Source organism: Sinocyclocheilus grahami, unplaced genomic scaffold, assembly GCF_001515645.1.
Source record: "Sinocyclocheilus grahami isolate Dianchi unplaced genomic scaffold, SAMN03320097.WGS_v1.1 scaffold772.1, whole genome shotgun sequence".
Lineage (NCBI taxonomy): Eukaryota > Metazoa > Chordata > Actinopteri > Cypriniformes > Cyprinidae > Sinocyclocheilus > Sinocyclocheilus grahami.
Window position 1 is genome coordinate 1,300,024 of NW_015505951.1, and position 19,287 is coordinate 1,319,310.

A 19,287-nucleotide genomic window follows, 5' to 3' on the forward strand; every position below is an offset into this window, starting at 1 on the left:
ACCAAACGGTTGCTCGTCCCCACTGACTTCCATAGTATGGACAGGGGAAAAAATGCAATCAATTGTCAATGGGTTCCAGAAACCATTTGGTTACCAGCATTCTTCAAAAACATTGTGTTCAGTAGATTTGGAACAACATAAGGTTGAGTAAATCGTGACAGAATTGACATTTTTTTCAGTGCACTTTCCCTTTAAGATTTGTTTGAATAGGGAGTCTTAGCACTATTGCAATTTTGCAGAGTTTATGACAATCGACTGATTTCTATAATATAATCTGGATTTTTTTTTTCAATGATTCTTATTACTATAATACAGTAATATACTGAAATGATCAAAGTCGAGCCCAACTAATACTCATCGTGATATCATAATGTATAAATATTCCACAACTGAAATATTTTGAGTACTTCATTGGCATGGAAATTGTCAGGCAAAAAATAATTTATAATAACTGTAACGATCACATAAGTAGGCTTCATTTTCTTTCTAGTGCTTGTAAGTTCTTGTGACTTTGGGGTGAAATATAACCCAGACATGGTTTTGTGAGATTTTCACTCATTTTAACTTTGTTTTTGTTCTGTTACTACAGCAAAAGTGTTTACAAGCCAAAGTGTCTTAGGATGAGAGCCATTTAGTATTTTGTTTCTGGTTTTACCATTTCTGATCAAACACTTGAAGTCATTTTTCCTCATAAAAAAGACAAGTAATTCGAATCTGACAGCTACGTTGTTGTTTTGAATGGAAAGCGCCACACTTCCATTCGCTAAGTGCTGGAATGCTGTGCTTAGCAATTAGGGTTATTAGAACATTGTGTAATTGTATATGTCTTAAGTGCACACATTGTGTAATGAGTGTGCCAAATTTCATCTGTAGGGGCTGGAATAATCATTTCCACTGTATGATTATGCAAAGGGCATAAAACAAGTGCTCTTTGCTTTTTTCTTCCTTCTTCAGAAATCAAATGTGAGCCTGTAAAATTCCTTGCTGTGTAGCAGTTTGCTAAATTACGAGTTTAAGAATGTTGCCCTTCTGCACAAATAAATTACTATTAATGATTGTGTTATGTCTGAATTATTATTAAATGCAGACAAAGTTATATTTAAATTTCGGCAGGCGTATTCACAAATGACTTTTTATTGACTTGCAAATGAAATAATTACTATGGAATACTTTTACGATTTGGTTTTGAATAGGGTGAAACCATGCATTAGCAAGGCTAACCCTAGATACAGTCCTATAGAGAAAGTTGTTAATCACTTTGTCTGAACCAAATGTCTGCTAGTCTCCATCTTCCTCATCGTCCTCCAAAAGGTACTCGCTGATTTCCATCTTCATCCGTGATCTGTGGAAAGAAACGGGTAAGTCTCATATACACAGAACAGGTACAAGCTCAACAAAAAGCTACAACTCCAGTGATATTTAGCAGAAGGTTGTTTCAAAATAGCTTCACAGTCATAAACAGGACAATAACTGGTAGTGTCAATGGTGCACAGTTCATCAATTATGACAGGACTTCAAGTTCAGCTGTAAAGCAGCTCTACAGAAGAAAACCGTCATTGTTCAGTTCAACGTTGACTCAATTTAGTTAAATAACAGTGTCAATGTTGCAAAGTTCATCAATTATGAAACAAGTTCAATTAGCAGATCTACAGAAGACAATCATTATTTAGCTAAATTCAGTTTAAGTGTTTGTATTCTCATCCGATGAGGTTAGGTCTTTGTGTCACAACAGAATGAAATTTGAAGTCTTAAGTGGAGTCTTAAGTGGTCTTCCATAGGAGGAGGAAAATCATTCTGGTTTGGAAAGGGTGAGTAAATGACGACATTTATTTATTTTTAATAATTTATTTATTTAGGTTATTGAGCAGCGTTTCCCACCTTTTCTGTCGTTTTTCTGCCTCTGTTATGATGTAAGGTGGAAGAGTGTTTGTTGCAACCTGTAGGAGAGAGTAAGCTCATCTATTATTGACATTACTGATACATATTTATAAGTGGACAGTTGACATTTATTTCCCTAAAATAATGTTGATTCAGAATGTATATGTAAATAGTCCTATCATGCAACACATTTACAAATATTCCATACAGTCTCCAAATTTATATAAGCTCATAATATTTCAAATTTGAATATTACAGTAATTATAAAAATAAATGGAATACTGTTTTATATGACATTACATGTGAAACTGCTGTGATGCCATGTCATCTACCACATCATAAAATGAATTTGATGAATGCAGTACACGTAATGATTGGACCCATGAGTGCGGAGCTTTTCTCAAACTCACCATATCCTTGATAGTGAGTCTACAGCTGTAACACAAGAGCATCTTCAAGTCCTGATGTGAAGGCAACCTGAAATACAATTCAGAAAAATGGAAAAAGAGGCTAATCAAATCTTATAGCATCAAATACATTCCAACTACTGACTCAGCTTAAGCTAAAACTTCAAAGAGAGCACGAATGGAGGACAAAACTCACCTGTTTGAGGAACAGCAGCCTCCAGGCCCACAACCCTGACCCTCTGTGCAGCACTGCTCTGCAGACTGTGCTGGTGCATCTAGAGACGAGTCCTGAAGTTTAATCTGGGACAGCTGCTCAGATACCAAAGTAGCATGGAAGGCAGAAGCTTTATCTGCAAAAAAAAAAAAAAAAGTTTGTTGATTAAGTATTATTCAAAACTCATAACCCTACTACAAAGACAAAAGGGTTTTGGAACATGGTAGCTTTTTGCATTAATGTAATCTGTTTTAAACTAGACTTTAAAATAGTAGGAGCAAAGGCAACTAGTTCACTGGAATAATTACACACTGTATTGTTACTTTACTGTCATTAAGTACATTTTGAATGGAATGCTACTAGAATTGTTATGCTTTTGTTGGTTTAAATTCTGAAATAACTGCTGACAGCACTATTTTTAGTCTTTTACAGTCAGTAGCGTGCCTGCAGCCTATCTGGCAGCAAATGACACCCACATCTCATCAATGCTCTTACTTTTTAAAAATGCATCTATTGTGTATTAATGAGTATTTTACCCCATAGATTTTATGCACTTAGGCAAAACTCATACTCTGCAGTGCAATCTGCACTAGATGCATTTATTTCCACAGAGCTTGTATGTAAGTAAATGATGTAAAACGGGAGCTTTATGAGACAAATGAGCATAGGCAAGAGAGAGAGAATTCAATTATTTCCAACATGCACTCATCCAAGGCACTTTTATTTCATTAATGTTAAGTGGTTGAGACTTTGACAGATTTGATTTCCACTATGTGACTCTGTAAGTTTGTGCAATCCATTTATCCTTGGATGCAATATAACAAAACTGATTAAGGAAATATCCGATTAAGGAAAAATGCTTAAATATTGGGAAAGAAATAACATGGTAAAAAAGGATCATCGGCCAACTGCAAATCAAACTCTGAGTTAGGAATTGAGGACCATGTCAACGTGTGACATAAACATGACCTTTGTTAGGTGCATAACCTACCTACTTTAGTGTCGAGAGTACAGAGACACAGCAGGCATTTGGAGGCAGGTTCAGCGGTTTGACTTTGAGGGGGTATTACCGTATGAAGTTTCTCACTAGTTCTGGAGAAAAATCATTAAGACAAGTCAGACAAGCCGGTCCATTTAAATGCAATTATCAGAAGACACCAACTGAATACAGGGTCAGAGCCATTGTTTTCAGATCAATTACCTGTAGATAGTGCTAACAGTGGAGGGGAAGTCAGACTGTAGGTTGGTGACGAAACTCTCCGTCAGTCGCTGGATGCTGGCTTTATCGTGGGTCTGAAATGAAAGAGGAGTTTACGGTTACAGTAAACCACGAGTCAAGTCTCATATCCTAGTCACAAAGTCCCAAATCAGGATGGAAAGACTGGAATCAGATCTGTTGTTCCAGGTAATGGTTTCAAATCTGCTTAGAATAACTCATGTTGGGATTTTGCGATGTCAATAGCTGTTAAAATAACCAAGACAGCTATCACACTAACTAAATACAGCAGTTTAGGCAGAGAGCATTCAGTCACCGGAATTATTTAATCAATTATGTGGGTTTTTAGTTAGTCTCAGACAGTCTTAGATGCACAAAAGCTGCAAGCACTTGCTTGAACTGGCAATCAGATTAAATTGTAATCAGAAAGAATTCTCATTTTCAGAATTTTCTGGGCAACCTATCACAGACAAACACCGATGTGCAATTATTTGAATAAGTTTTTTCTAGGTTACTAACCGATTATTCTTTATTTTTGAAAGCCGATAACAGATATGTTGGCCGATAAATCTATATCCAAATTGTTATATACTTTTTGAGAGCCTGATTACCAAAAAGGTCTCATCATTAAAAGCCACATCCCAAACACTTCAACATAAGCAGCCTAGTTTGAACGGTGTACGGTTTAAAAATAATTTTACTCTCCCATTACCAAATCTAGTCAAAGTCTTACAAATAAATAACATAATGCATAAATAATGCAAACAAGTCACTGGACATCATTACACGTGTAAAGAATCAAAATGAACGCGCCATAGATCAATAAAACGGAATAGCCTCTGCACGGACAATAATTAAATGATTTTAATTACTAAACCATATTGTTGATGAAAATAATAAGAGAAAAATACAAGTGGTTGTCGTTATTAATAATATATCAATGATTTTGAAAAAGTAACAAATTAATACCACTGTTTTAAACAGCAGCCGTTGAGCTGCGCGTGCTGAAGCTGAAGAGCTGAATGAACACGGTAAACTGAAGCGTTTTGCTGGCAGCTTATTTAACTCAAGGAAATGCATCCTGAGATTAATATTAATACAACATAAACATAATAATACAACTTATATATGTACAAAATGACACAGTTATTGCATAAACATGACCTTTGTTAGGTGCATAACCTACCTACTTTAGTGTCGAGAGTACAGTGACACAGCAGGCATTTGGAGGCAGGTTCAGCGGTTTGACTTTGAGGGGGCATTACCGTATGAAGTTTCTCACTAGTTCTGGAGAAAAATCATTAAGACAAGTCAGACAAGCCGGTCCATTTAAATGCAATTATCAGAAGACACCAACTGAATACAGGGTCAGAGCCATTGTTTTCAGATCAATTACCTGTAGATAGTGCTAACAGTGGAGGGGAAGTCAGACTGTAGGTTGGTGACGAAACTCTCCGTCAGTCGCTGGATGCTGGCTTTATCGTGGGTCTGAAATGAAAGAGGAGTTTACGGTTACAGTAAACCACGAGTCAAGTCTCATATCCTAGTCACAAAGTCCCAAATCAGGATGGAAAGACTGGAATCAGATCTGTTGTTCCAGGTAATGGTTTCAAATCTGCTTAGAATAACTCATGTTGGGATTTTGCGATGTCAATAGCTGTTAAAATAACCAAGACAGCTATCACACTAACTAAATACAGCAGTTTAGGCAGAGAGCATTCAGTCACCGGAATTATTTAATCAATTATGTGGGTTTTTAGTTAGTCTCAGACAGTCTTAGATGCACAAAAGCTGCAAGCACTTGCTTGAACTGGCAATCAGATTAAATTGTAATCAGAAAGAATTCTCATTTTCAGAATTTTCTGGGCAACCTATCACAGACAAACACCGATGTGCAATTATTTGAATAAGTTTTTTCTAGGGATGCACCGATATAAAAATTTTGGCCAATACCGATAATTCTTTATTTTTGAAAGCCGATAACCGATATGTTGGCCGATAAATCTATATCCAAATTGTTATATACTTTTTGAGAGCCTGATTACAAAAAAGGTCTCATCATTAAAAGCCACATCCCAAACACTTCAACATAAGCAGCCTAGTTTGAACGGTGTACGGTTTAAAAATAATTTTACTCTCCCATTACCAAACCTAGTCATAAAGTCTTACAAATAAATAAAATAATGCAAACAAGTCACTGGACATCATTACACGTGTAAAGAATCAAAATGAATGCGATAGCGACCCCTAGAGGACGCAGTTCGAAGTTCCCATGAAAGGGAAGCTTATTTATTTATTGTATAAATCTCAATTTTAAAAAAATTGACCCTTATGACTAGGGATTCACCGATATGAAAATTTTGGCCGATACGATAACCGATTATTCTTTCTTTTTGAAAGCCGATAACCGATATGTTGGCCGATAACTCTATATCCAAATTGTTATATACTTTTTGAGAGCCTGATTACAAAAAAGGTCTCATCATTAAAAGCCACATCCCAAACACTAAGCAGCCTAATTTGAACGGTGTACGGTTTAAAAATAATTTTACTCTCCCATTACCAAATCTAGTCAAAGTCTTACAAATAAATAACATAATGCATAAATAATGCAAACAAGTCACTGGACATCATTACACGTGTAAAGAATCAAAATGAATGCGCCATAGATCAATAAAACGGAATAGCCTCTGCACGGACAATAATTAAATGATTTTAATTACTAAACCATATTGTTGATGAAAATAAGAGAAAAATACAAGTGGTTGTTGTTATTAATAATGTATCAATGATTTTGAAAAAGTAACAAATTAATACCACTGTTTTAAATAGCAGCCGCTGAGCTGCACGTGCTGAAGCTGAAGAGCTGAATGAACATGGTAAACTGAAGCGTTTTGCTGGCAGCTTATTTAACTCAAGGAAATGCATCCTGAGATTAATATTAATACAACATAAACATAATATTACAACTTATATATGTACAAAATGACGCAGTTATTGCGTGCTATAGTCAGAATGTGTGATCCTGTTGTGGATGCGCTCTTCCCATATCAACACGCTGAAACACAGCAACTAAACACAAAGAATTCACAAAGTTTTATTATAATAATGTTCACATTAGAATGTTATATACACGACATTCCCAATCATAGTTATTAATGCTGTGCACTGCTGTTTGAGCTGCGTGTGCTGAGCTATAAAAAATATATATATTTTCTCATTTTAAATTAAAATACTAAAAGCACTAACTGGATTAAAAGCATAGTGACAAACTCATTTATTTTGTAAAAAAAAAAATGTATAAATAAAAATTATAGATTTTTTTTTAATAATAAACGAATATAAAAAGACAAAAGTACACATCAACATTGCTAAAAATTTTATTTAAATAAAATAAATTTACAAAAAATAAATTAACAAATCTTTAACAAAATATTAACAAAACCATAACAGTATATTAATGATACTAAAATAACACTGATGACCACCAAACCATATAACTGACCATTTTCTTCCGTATTTTATGGGGAAATATTCTAAAACAAGGTGTCCCAAACTGGGGTTTGCAAAAGAAATACAGGGGGTTTGGGAGTTGATAAGAAAGGTAAAAATGAATGAAAACAATTTTAAATTAAAATGTATTCAATAATTGCAATAACCAGTATTACAGATTTGTGAACATGCAAATGTATTGTTAAAGTATTAAAATATTTAAAAAAAATCTCGGGGTCATTTCAAATATGCATTTTAGATCAAAGGATTTAGCGGACAAAAAAAGTTTGCAAAGCCTTGTTCTAAAATGTAAAATCCCACATAGCGACTTCCGTTAACACATTTAAGGATGCAAACACGTTGATTTTGTATTTTAAAACTAATATTTTTCTAACAAGGTTAAACCAGACAACTCTATAAAATCTCTTAACGCTGTCAACACAGAAAAAGAGAGAGAAAAAAAGGGTAGGGAAACTAACCAACTGGCATGGTTCAAATAGACTAAATTGTCTAAATAAAAAGTGGACAAAGACATCATTACTATTTAAAAAGCTGCTTAACTTAAATCACTAAAATCACTGTGAATGAATACCCAATACACAGTGGATAAGCCAGACACATCTCTTCTAGATCACTTCAGTTGAAGAGCGTAATATTAAAAGGACACATTACAGCAATATCCTCCATATACTGTCTTCTTAACTGTTAGTTATAGGCGATAAAAAAAGCTTCAGAGAATGCACAGAGTGATATTCATTGTGAAGGCAAATGTCGCTAATCACTCCACTCACGGTTCTATCCAGTGAAGCTTTAAGCTCCAAGAGAGACTGATTGTCTGACTCAACACTCAAACAGACTTCAGAGATCCAGTTCTTCAGTGATGAATCAGTCTAATGTCACACAAAAGTGATCAGAGACAGGAGGGGTGAAGGAGTGCATGACGCAAGGAAAGACTATGAAAGCATCAGGAAAGTGCCACAAAAAGCTTGGGGAAGGTGACTCAGCTGAGCCATTGTCATTATATAAAAAAAATAAGTAAAACACAAAGTGCTTCAAACACACTTTTAAAGAAGTTGCTGCCTGTCAATCTACTCATAATTTAAAGTAGTTAAACTATAATCAAGTAAAAATTTTGAGAAGTTAGCTACACTTAAGTAAGAGATAATGTACAGTTAGCCAGTAATTATCGCAAAATGTATGAAACAAAACGTTTTTTTTCGCGATTATGACTAGCTGGCTGAAAATTATTCCATGGTAACTCCATGGACGGAAAAATCTTGATGTAAATTGAAATTATTGGTCACATTTTATTTTAAGGTCCAATTCTCACTGATGATGATGATGATGATGATGATAAAACCATTAACTACGACTTTTGCCTCAAACTAAGTTACTGCTTATTTATAGTTAGTAAGGTATTTGTTAAGTTTAGGTATTGGGTAGGATAAGGGATATTGTTCTAAAATGTAAAATCCCACATAGCGACTTCCGTTAACACATTTAAGGATGCAAACACGTTGATTTTGTATTTTAAAACTAATATTTTTCTAACAAGGTTAAACCAGACAACTCTATAAAATCTCTTAACGCTGTCAACACAGAAAAAGAGAGAGAAAAAAAGGGTAGGGAAACTAACCAACTGGCATGGTTCAAATAGACTAAATTGTCTAAATAAAAAGTGGACAAAGACATCATTACTATTTAAAAAGCTGCTTAACTTAAATCACTAAAATCACTGTGAATGAATACCCAATACACAGTGGATAAGCCAGACACATCTCTTCTAGATCACTTCAGTTGAAGAGCGTAATATTAAAAGGACACATTACAGCAATATCCTCCATATACTGTCTTCTTAACTGTTAGTTATAGGCGATAAAAAAAGCTTCAGAGAATGCACAGAGTGATATTCATTGTGAAGGCAAATGTCGCTAATCACTCCACTCACGGTTCTATCCAGTGAAGCTTTAAGCTCCAAGAGAGACTGATTGTCTGACTCAACACTCAAACAGACTTCAGAGATCCAGTTCTTCAGTGATGAATCAGTCTAATGTCACACAAAAGTGATCAGAGACAGGAGGGGTGAAGGAGTGCATGACGCAAGGAAAGACTATGAAAGCATCAGGAAAGTGCCACAAAAAGCTTGGGGAAGGTGACTCAGCTGAGCCATTGTCATTATATAAAAAAAATAAGTAAAACACAAAGTGCTTCAAACACACTTTTAAAGAAGTTGCTGCCTGTCAATCTACTCATAATTTAAAGTAGTTAAACTATAATCAAGTAAAAATTTTGAGAAGTTAGCTACACTTAAGTAAGAGATAATGTACAGTTAGCCAGTAATTATCGCAAAATGTATCAAACAAAACGTTTTTTTTCGCGATTATGACTAGCTGGCTGAAAATTATTCCATGGTAACTCCATGGACGGAAAAATCTTGATGTAAATTGAAATTATTGGTCACATTTTATTTTAAGGTCCAATTCTCACTGATGATGATGATGATGATGATGATAAAACCATTAACTACGACTTTTGCCTCAAACTAAGTTACTGCTTATTTATAGTTAGTAAGGTATTTGTTAAGTTTAGGTATTGGGTAGGATAAGGGATATAGAATATGGTCATGCAGAATATATACAGAGAAAATACAGCTGAGCAATATCATGGTAATGTTTATGCTCCAAATATTTAATCATATATTCAATGCAATACTTAATACTACTACTACTACTACTAATAATAATGATAATAACACAATAGGCTAATAAGTGAGAAAACAGTCGATGGTAAAGTCAGGCTACTTGCTAGCTATATAAAAATATACAAAGTAACCTTGTTACATTAAAGAGTCTGCTTTAACAGATACAAATAATTGTGTAGTAGGCTATATACCTTGGAATAAATTATTGCATTTATGAATCAGTGATATTTGTTACTTGAATATAAACCATTAATTTAGTCCTATGTTGTATTTTTGTAACAAATGAGATTAAATAGCAACAAACAAGAACACGAACATGTGATATTAAGCAATAGCCTGTTCCGAGAAAATGAAAATTTTGGACTTGGTGCTTGATGAAGTCACTGGCAATAAAACTTAGAAAAACATTGCACACCAGCAGATTTGCAAACTATAGAAGACGGAATTTGGATGAGCGGCTTGCATGCCATCACTTTTCCTCCAGATATTTGTAATGTTTTACGGAGTCGAAATAAATCGAATGTTCATTTTAACGGCATCTAGCACAAATGAACGGAGCCGTTGGCATGGACGGAGAGCCCCCTGAATTAGCATTTGTTATTCCTAGGGGGAATGTGTTCAGTGTTCTAATGGCACAAATCAAGCACAAACGAATTAGACTCGCAGTAAAAAATAAATAAATTAAAAAAAACGCTCTCACCATTTCAAATTAATGCTGCCTTGAAATTTAAGCTTAGTCAACTTGAAATATGAAGTTAGTGAAAACTTGGAGCTGACTAAACTTAAAATTTTAAAGGCAGCACGAACACATTTTTATTTTATTTTTTTTAACTCTGCGGCCGCGCTAAACGGGGTGGAGAGTAAAGTTTCCGTTATATTTAAGAAGAGGTCATGGTTACATTGTTTCTTTTAATGGCACAAACCAGCACAAACGAACAGCACCTGTTTGGACAGCATGGGGTGGAGAGTGATGTCACTGGCATAATAATAATGATAATAACACAATAGGCTAATAAGTGAGAAAACAGTCGATGGTAAAGTCAGGCTACTTGCTAGCTATATAAAAATATACAAAGTAACCTTGTTACATTAAAGAGTCTGCTTTAACAGATACAAATAATTGTGTAGTAGGCTATATACCTTGGAATAAATTATTGCATTTATGAATCAGTGATATTTGTTACTTGAATATAAACCATTAATTTAGTCCTATGTTGTATTTTTGTAACAAATGAGATTAAATAGCAACAAACAAGAACACGAACATGTGATATTAAGCAATAGCCTGTTCCGAGAAAATGAAAATTTTGGACTTGGTGCTTGATGAAGTCACTGGCAATAAAACTTAGAAAAACATTGCACACCAGCAGATTTGCAAACTATAGAAGACGGAATTTGGATGAGCGGCTTGCATGCCATCACTTTTCCTCCAGATATTTGTAATGTTTTACGGAGTCGAAATAAATCGAATGTTCATTTTAACGGCATCTAGCACAAATGAACGGAGCCGTTGGCATGGACGGAGAGCCCCCTGAATTAGCATTTGTTATTCCTAGGGGGAATGTGTTCAGTGTTCTAATGGCACAAATCAAGCACAAACGAATTAGACTCGCAGTAAAAAATAAATAAATTAAAAAAAACGCTCTCACCATTTCAAATTAATGCTGCCTTGAAATTTAAGCTTAGTCAACTTGAAATATGAAGTTAGTGAAAACTTGGAGCTGACTAAACTTAAAATTTTAAAGGCAGCACGAACACATTTTTATTTTATTTTTTTTAACTCTGCGGCCGCGCTAAACGGGGTGGAGAGTAAAGTTTCCGTTATATTTAAGAAGAGGTCATGGTTACATTGTTTCTTTTAATGGCACAAACCAGCACAAACGAACAGCACCTGTTTGGACAGCATGGGGTGGAGAGTGATGTCACTGGCCTGTTTTGTATTTGTTATTTCCGAGGATGGGAAATAGATACAACGAAAATCTGAGCGAACTGGGGTGGAGAGTGACGTCACAGCTCCCGAAAATATTTTGGTTATATCTAAGGAAGGAAAATAGATACAGTGTTTGTTTTAACGGCACAAACGAGCACAAATCGAGCACAAACGAACTGTGCTGCTTAGGAGCGATTTGGACAACATGGGGTGGTGAGTGACGTCACACGGTCAAAAAAATAATGTTTAATATCTCAAACACCAAACCAGCACAAACGTTCATTTTTGGCACAAATCAGCACAAACGAATGGCATTGTTTTGGTGATTATTTCTTTTTATGGGGTGCCAACTTCACGGAGGTCATTAATAGCCATAATGAGAGTGACCACGGATAATTTTTCTTAGATTTCGAAAATGACTTCAAGGATTCTATGTGAAAAAACAAGTATAACACTGCCTGCCAACACGGTCTTCTGATTGGCTCTGATTTGTTATTGATTTAGTAGTGTCCTGCAGCTGTGACGTGTCTGGTGTGGAAAACGGTTTAATCGCTAGAACTTCCATCGCATTGCAACTGTGCATTTACATTTCTGATGCAGCACTGGGCTAGCAACTTTGAAACGGCAAGGCTACTTTAAAGTGGTTTCAGAGTTGTATTTATAGGACTCAGGCCAGTAGTTGGTGCTGTCACCGTGTTAGTAAACAGTACCTGTAGGGAAGTTTATATGATGTAGTCTCGCGTAGCCAGACCTTCAGACTGATGGCTGAAGGTCTGGAATCCATGGCAGCTTTCATTGGCCAAGGCCCTCCCATGAGGCCGTTTAACCGACATGTCAAACAACAGTTCGTTTCGTTCAGCGTCACGCTTCGGGGTGTGGAAATGTCGCCACAATAACAGACCAGTGTGTAAAACTCTCGGATGTAATTTAAAGATTCTATGCCGCAAACTTTAAATATTTCACATACTTTTGAAACTCCAGCATTTAGTTGATCCTGATAAGCGCTCATCGTCACAGTTGTAAACACGACGGCTTTCTTCTTTCGTGAGGGGGTTTGGCGTCATGGCATCTTTGTTTCCAGGCGGAACGTTAAAGAACGCGACACACACTTCTCCCGGAAATCGTATATAATTCAACCAATCCAATGACGACTTCGAAACTCCTGAAGTGTTTCCACGTTTGTGTGCCGTATGCATCAGACGTTTAGCCAACGGTCCGTGAGCGTGACATCTGAGGCTGAGACTATGTATGATGTGTCTCCGCTGTTGGTTGTAATATTGGTGAAGTAAATCCACACTTTGCTGAAGAAGAAGCGTTAGCAAACTCTTGAGCAGCAACAACAGTACCATATAATCCGCCATTTTTGTGTATGTTTGTTCGCACTTGCCTTTAAAATCGACACGTACTGTGCATGTCTACATACCTAACACGTACTACGCATGACATCACCGTTTTCAAAGATTCCAGTTTTGGGTGTTTACACGGAAATGACAACGGTGCCGTTTTCAAAAACTTCCACTTTGAAACACGCTTTCAAAAACATGCATTTTCAGTCCCCAAAACGCATAAAAAGTTTCTTGTTTTTGGCTGAAAACATTGTCGTGTAAACGGCCCCTCAAAATCAAGAAGGATCTCTATTAGTGTAAAAGCAAGTTGAACAAATACATTTACTTTCACTTAATACTAGTAAAGACCATTAACCAAATTAAAAGCGTAGTGACAAAATCATTATTTAACATTGTATAAAAATAGGTATTTCTACATAGTCAAATATTAAAATCCGTTTTGTGAACTGATTCAGTGAAATTAGCTTTCTGAACAAACAATTTGCTAAAACGAATCGGATTTACAGAGAGTGTGCTTGATAACTGACTACCTCAAAAAGGAAAGAAAATAAAAGCAAAAAGAATAGAGAAGTTTGCTGAAAACTGACCTTAAGGTCTGTAGCATATCCTCTTTGGCTGTGAGTGTCTTCATTGATGAGAACAGCCTCTCTAATGCCAGCTTGCGTTCGGGAGAATATGCAGAGTCTGCTATACTGAGCTGAGCCACAGCACTGGCTACATTCTCTTCTGTGAGTGTCTGTTTCTCTTTGATATACTGATCCACGGCTTGTTTATAGCTGGGATTGGATGGGTCTGGATCAGATGTGCCAGGCACCAGTACAGAGGTAGGCAGACTGAAAACCTAAAACACAGTCAAGAGCAAAGCATTCCTCCAGTCAGAGTCTCTCTGGAGTTGCAAATAAACACAACCAACAAAGTGATGCCCTGAAAGTACTGCAGCTAAAGTGATTCATGTCATTTAAGATGTGGACTAATCGTGTTATGATTGATTATTTGATTTGAGAAAATTAGTCTGTTAATGCATTCGGTCGGTTTACCTGCTCTAGAGAAACTATAAAGTAAGTGAAGCCAGTCTCTGTGAAGATGCTCTTCAGCAGAGCATTAGACCTCTGCCGCTCCTCTGCACTTCGGCCACAAGCTCCGCCATCTAATAAATAGCGTGCACAACTTCAAATGTAACAATTTACAATTTATCGTAGTTTAATGCCAAAAGCATAAATTTGAGAAACAGTCCTATTTGTCCAATTCAAAGAGATTTACCGTCAATGTATATGATTCCAGGCACAAATCTGAACTTTTTGGGAGCCTCCCGACTCAGCCCCTGAAAAAAGAAAGCAGAAAGTCACATTTATTCATGCAGTGCTTTAAACAACACAGATTGTGTCAAAGCAGCTTCACAGTAATTAACAGGAAAATAACAGTGTTAATTTCATCAATTATGAAACAAACTCAATTTCAGCTGCAACAACAGGGTCATTATTCAGCTCAAGTAAATTCAGTTCAGTTCAATAACAGTGTTAATGTTGCAATGTTTGTCAATTATGAAAAACTCAACTATAAGCTGCTCTACAGAAGGAAACAGTGCCATTATTTAGCTAAATTCATTTCAATAGCAACGCTGACATTACAGAGTTAGTGTCATTATCTAGCTCAATTCAGTTAAAATTTTGTTCTCATCTGATAGTGTAAGTGCAGTTGAATTGATAATATATGATAGTAGTGCATCTACTAGTGTATGATCGTGATAGTAGTATATATATATATATATATATATATATATATATATATATATATATATATATATAAAAAAAAAATCTTGGAAGAAACAAAGCTCAGTCGAGGATCCAGTTCTCCTTTAACTTAAACGATCTAAAAATTAACTAAAAAACTAGAGAAATAAAGACTGCTGGAACCAAGCCTCAAATGGTAACTTGTTTTAAATTGCTTGTTAGAGCTGGTAGGCCACTTTGAATAATCAGCAAACAAGCTAACATGTTCCTCACACACTACGGCCCGTTTGTTTTATAAAAATGCCTAGAGAGCAACATGGTGTATTTACCTCTTGAACTTGTGAGAGCATCGAGCAAGAGGCTGCGCCACCAGAAACAGCAAGAAGAACCTAAGAAGAGCAATTCGTGTAAAGGTCAGTGAACAAACAATTCATTTAAGTTGTTCAAGTGAAACTGAGGAGATGAGCAGTCAGTGTAGATGTTGAAGGATCGCATCGAGAGAAACCATGCGTGTTGTGTTTTATGTTCTTTATGCTTTTTTATTAAATCATTTATTAAGCATTTATGTAATTTTTATTATATTTTAGATTAATTATTATTTCCATGCTCTTGCGATGCTTGCAACAGTTGATAAATGTAATTATTGTAAAATTATTATGGTAAAATAACACTTTTTAAATTTGTGCTGGATAGACAAAATACAGGATGAAGTCCAGTTCAGACAAAGTTTGCACAAAGTCTAGACAAAGCAAAGATGAATTTCAGATGAAAATTATTTAATAAGCCCTGCTAATTCTTAATCATCATCACTTTGTCTCCTACCAGGCTTATTAGAATCTTGTAGTAATTACAGTTTTGGGCACCAGAAAAAAATATATAAAAATTTCAGTCATTACTGGATTAGGATTTTTAAAAAAACATCTTGATTCGTCTGATTTGCTAATGAGTCATTCGAACATTTTATGAACCAGGAACTGATTCATTGAAAATAAACTAAACATTGCTGCAGCTCCAAACAAAATCCTGGGGTGAAAATATTTTGGAGCAGAACATAAGGAAAAAAAACGAATCAATTTATTTATTAATACTTCGCTGATATTTTCTGGTTTTCCATTACTGTGGAACCCACTGAAACTAAGGAGGTCAATAGACTATTATCTCTCTCTCATATATATATATATATATATATATATATATACACACACACACACACAGTGCACAGCATAAATGAGTACACCCCCTCTAAAACTCTAAAAATTCAGCAATTACTCTTTACTTAGAAGACATGTTAGGGTTCTTTGGAGATGTAATGTTCCAACAAGCTTGCTTGATCAATTACCAAAGAAGAATGCCAAAATTATTCAGCAAAATAAGATTTTCTTATCAAAGTGACCAAATGTTGTGTTGCAAAAATGAGTACACCCTCCTGAAAGTTACTTAATAAAACTTAAAAAATTAAGTTTAATAAAAAAAAAGTGTATAGGTTTAAGGCTGTTTTTGATCAACAGGTAAGTATATTGAACCAAAACTTTTAAAGACAAGTAATTTCCTGAAAATTAAGAGTGTTATATAGCCCACTGAATCATACTCAGACTTAATGCTGGCAGCAGTGGAACCAAATTATTGTTTTAAGTGTGAAAATATAGCAGAAGTAGCTCCAAAGTTCAAAAACAATGGACTTGTGATAAGCTCTTGAAATAATCAGGTCTTCACTTTAAGTTTTCATTTAGTGATGAGTGAATTTTTGCTAGAAAAAGAGCAGGAGTATGACGCAGCCTGCAGAAGTGACATACATGGTTGTCACCACCACTAGAATTACCTACTGTAGCCAAAGCACAATAAACTCATTTAACCTCTTCCAGAGCCCATATTTACAAAATATAGACTTCTGGGAATTCATACTCTGGTCTCAAGAGACCAAGTCAATCATTTCGGATCCAAAAGCATCCAAAATGTTCTGGTGTTGCTAGAGGAGGAGTACAGTGAGAAGTGCTTGGTACCCACAGTGACGTTCAGTGGTAGTAAAGCTCTTCAATAGGGATGTATGAGTGCTGAAGGTGTGAGGGAGTTGTGCTTTACCAGCGCTGTCATGAATTCACACACCACTGTGTGATGTAATACAAAAACCTGAAACAGAAGATGCTATCCTCCAATCATTCCCCGCATTATTGGGCATTTTTTCAGCATGACAATGAATATATTCATTCTCCCAAGGTGAAAATCCTTCAGTGGACATGTATTTCACTCAATCTTAACGCTCTTGAGCTGCTGTGAGAGATTCTGTAGAGACGAGCTGAGCAACACTCCCCGTTAAAGACCAGGGCATTTAAGGAGGTCGTCCTCCAGGAGTTAAAACAGCACAGATGTGAAAATGTGTCATGAACTTGTACACTCAGTGCCAAGAAGTGTCAGGGCAGTATACTTTAAGTTCTGGAGGACATACGAAGTACTAGAATATTATACATTTTCCGAATTAAATCTAGGGTGTACTCATTTCTGCAATCCTTCATTTAAACAAAATTGGCTAATTTACTCATCTTACAGAAAATATTGGCATATATTTTGTTGTTTTTATTAAGGATATGTTTACTATGTTTCAATTGTGCCATCTTTCCATGAATTATATTAGTGATCATTAAGAAAATACATCTTTTATATTTATTCAGAGGGGGTGTACTCATTTATGCGGTGCACTGTATGTATGTATGCATGCATATATATATATATATATATATTTACCTTCTCCTGGGGAAAGATGACACGATTCTTTCCCAGCATGGCCCGAAACTTGTGTATGAAGTACTCCTTAAAGCACGACCTAGTAAGCAGATAGATCAAGTTTTTGATAAGGCTGAATCACATAATTAAGTGTAAGTGACACATTGAGAAGATTAATTAATCGCCTACCGGCAAAATGCATCATTGACCCGAATGATGAGCACAGCAGTTCCCTCCTTACATTTCATACACTTCCTGTTAAGCCTAAACATGTGTCACACATATAGGAGTTTGTTCAATTTGTCAATAAGAACAAACAAAAAAATATGAATCACTGTAGTGCTATAGTATTCTTTTAGTACCATATTAATGTGCAAGAACATGATGCCGTGTGTCAAAGTACCGCCATAGCACCATAGTACACTAACGTTATGCACATTATGTTTACAACAAGGTACTGTGGTGTTGGTACAATTATGGAGTCATATCCGCAACGATATAATAGTACAATAATTACCATAGATGTCCAAAACATTGTAAAACCATTCTTAATTAGCTTCTTAATTATTTGTTGTCACACAGAGGTTGTTCAATGCAGCTTACGTCGGCACAGGTATCTTCTCCTGGTTACACTCCAGACCATTATAGTCTTCTTCAACTTGACACATGACCGCTTCAAATTCACAAACTAAGAGACAAAACGTGTCCAACCATACGGTGCTTTTCTCCAGCCCGTTTAGAAGCGTGCAATTCTCTCAATACTTATTCAAAGGAACCGTTTAACTGACACACATTGGCGCGCGCGTGCCTACAGCACTGCATTTTCCTGACCCCTTTTGATGACGCTCGGTGACCACGCCCACATGTTTGCGTCGTTTGATTACTTCAATGTTATTAACGCTATTTTGATGTTTAATTTTCACATCGCCTGACATTAATGTTTTAATGTTATCTGTTTTCTTAATGCGTTATGTTTATTTTCTGTGTAATTATTGGTAAATTCCATACACATACACAAACTTCTTGAGTTAGACAGCAAAGCAAGCGCACTGGGTCTTATGTGAAGTTTTTCTTCTTATGCATTTTTAAATATTCTGAAATTTGTAAAATTATTTCTTTTGTTTATTGACATTAAAACTGTCATATCATTCGTATGAAATTCCTATATCATTCTAATATAAAAAAATACGTGTTGTTGTTGTTAATATTATATTTTATAAATTGTTTAATTATATTTTAGCTGTAAGTTAGAGTATGCATCGTCTGACTTTAATAAAGGGTTAGCGTTTTAATGTTCAAAATATTCTAATTTTATCACTTTTTTTATCATATAAAATAATATTCATTCCTATTTTTGTATTATTATTGACAACGTAGACCTATGTGTCATATTCGCTACGTTCATGTTGACGGACAGCAAAGCAAGCGCACTGGGTCTTATGTGAAGTTTTTCTTCTTATTATTTAATGCATTTTTAAATATTCTGAAATTTGTAAAATTATTTCTTTTGTTTATTGACATTAAAACTGTCATATCATTCGTATGAAATTCCTATATCATTCTAATATAAAAAAATACGTGTTGTTGTTGTTAATATTATATTTTATAAATTGTTTAATTATATTTTAGCTGTAAGTTAGAGTATGCATCGTCTG

At 35.3% G+C, this 19,287-nt stretch overlaps 1 protein-coding gene across 1 annotated transcript; it reads right to left on the reverse strand.

Annotated features, from left to right (window-relative positions):
* Positions 1-1,118: 1,118 nt before the first annotated feature.
* LOC107561426 (cytoplasmic tRNA 2-thiolation protein 2-like) lies at positions 1,119-18,475 on the reverse strand. The gene is made up of 16 exons (XM_016245869.1): positions 18,236-18,475; positions 17,822-17,896; positions 17,654-17,732; positions 15,244-15,303; positions 14,445-14,505; positions 14,222-14,331; positions 13,772-14,025; positions 13,689-13,710; positions 5,112-5,203; positions 4,906-4,996; positions 3,701-3,792; positions 3,491-3,591; positions 2,482-2,635; positions 2,289-2,355; positions 1,879-1,937; positions 1,119-1,342 (listed from the first exon to the last, which is right to left on the reverse strand). The coding sequence occupies exons 1-16, from the start codon at positions 18,298-18,300 to the stop codon at positions 1,279-1,281; spliced, it is 1,446 nt and encodes a 481-aa protein (XP_016101355.1). The 5' UTR covers positions 18,301-18,475; the 3' UTR covers positions 1,119-1,278.
* Positions 18,476-19,287: the final 812 nt, after the last annotated feature.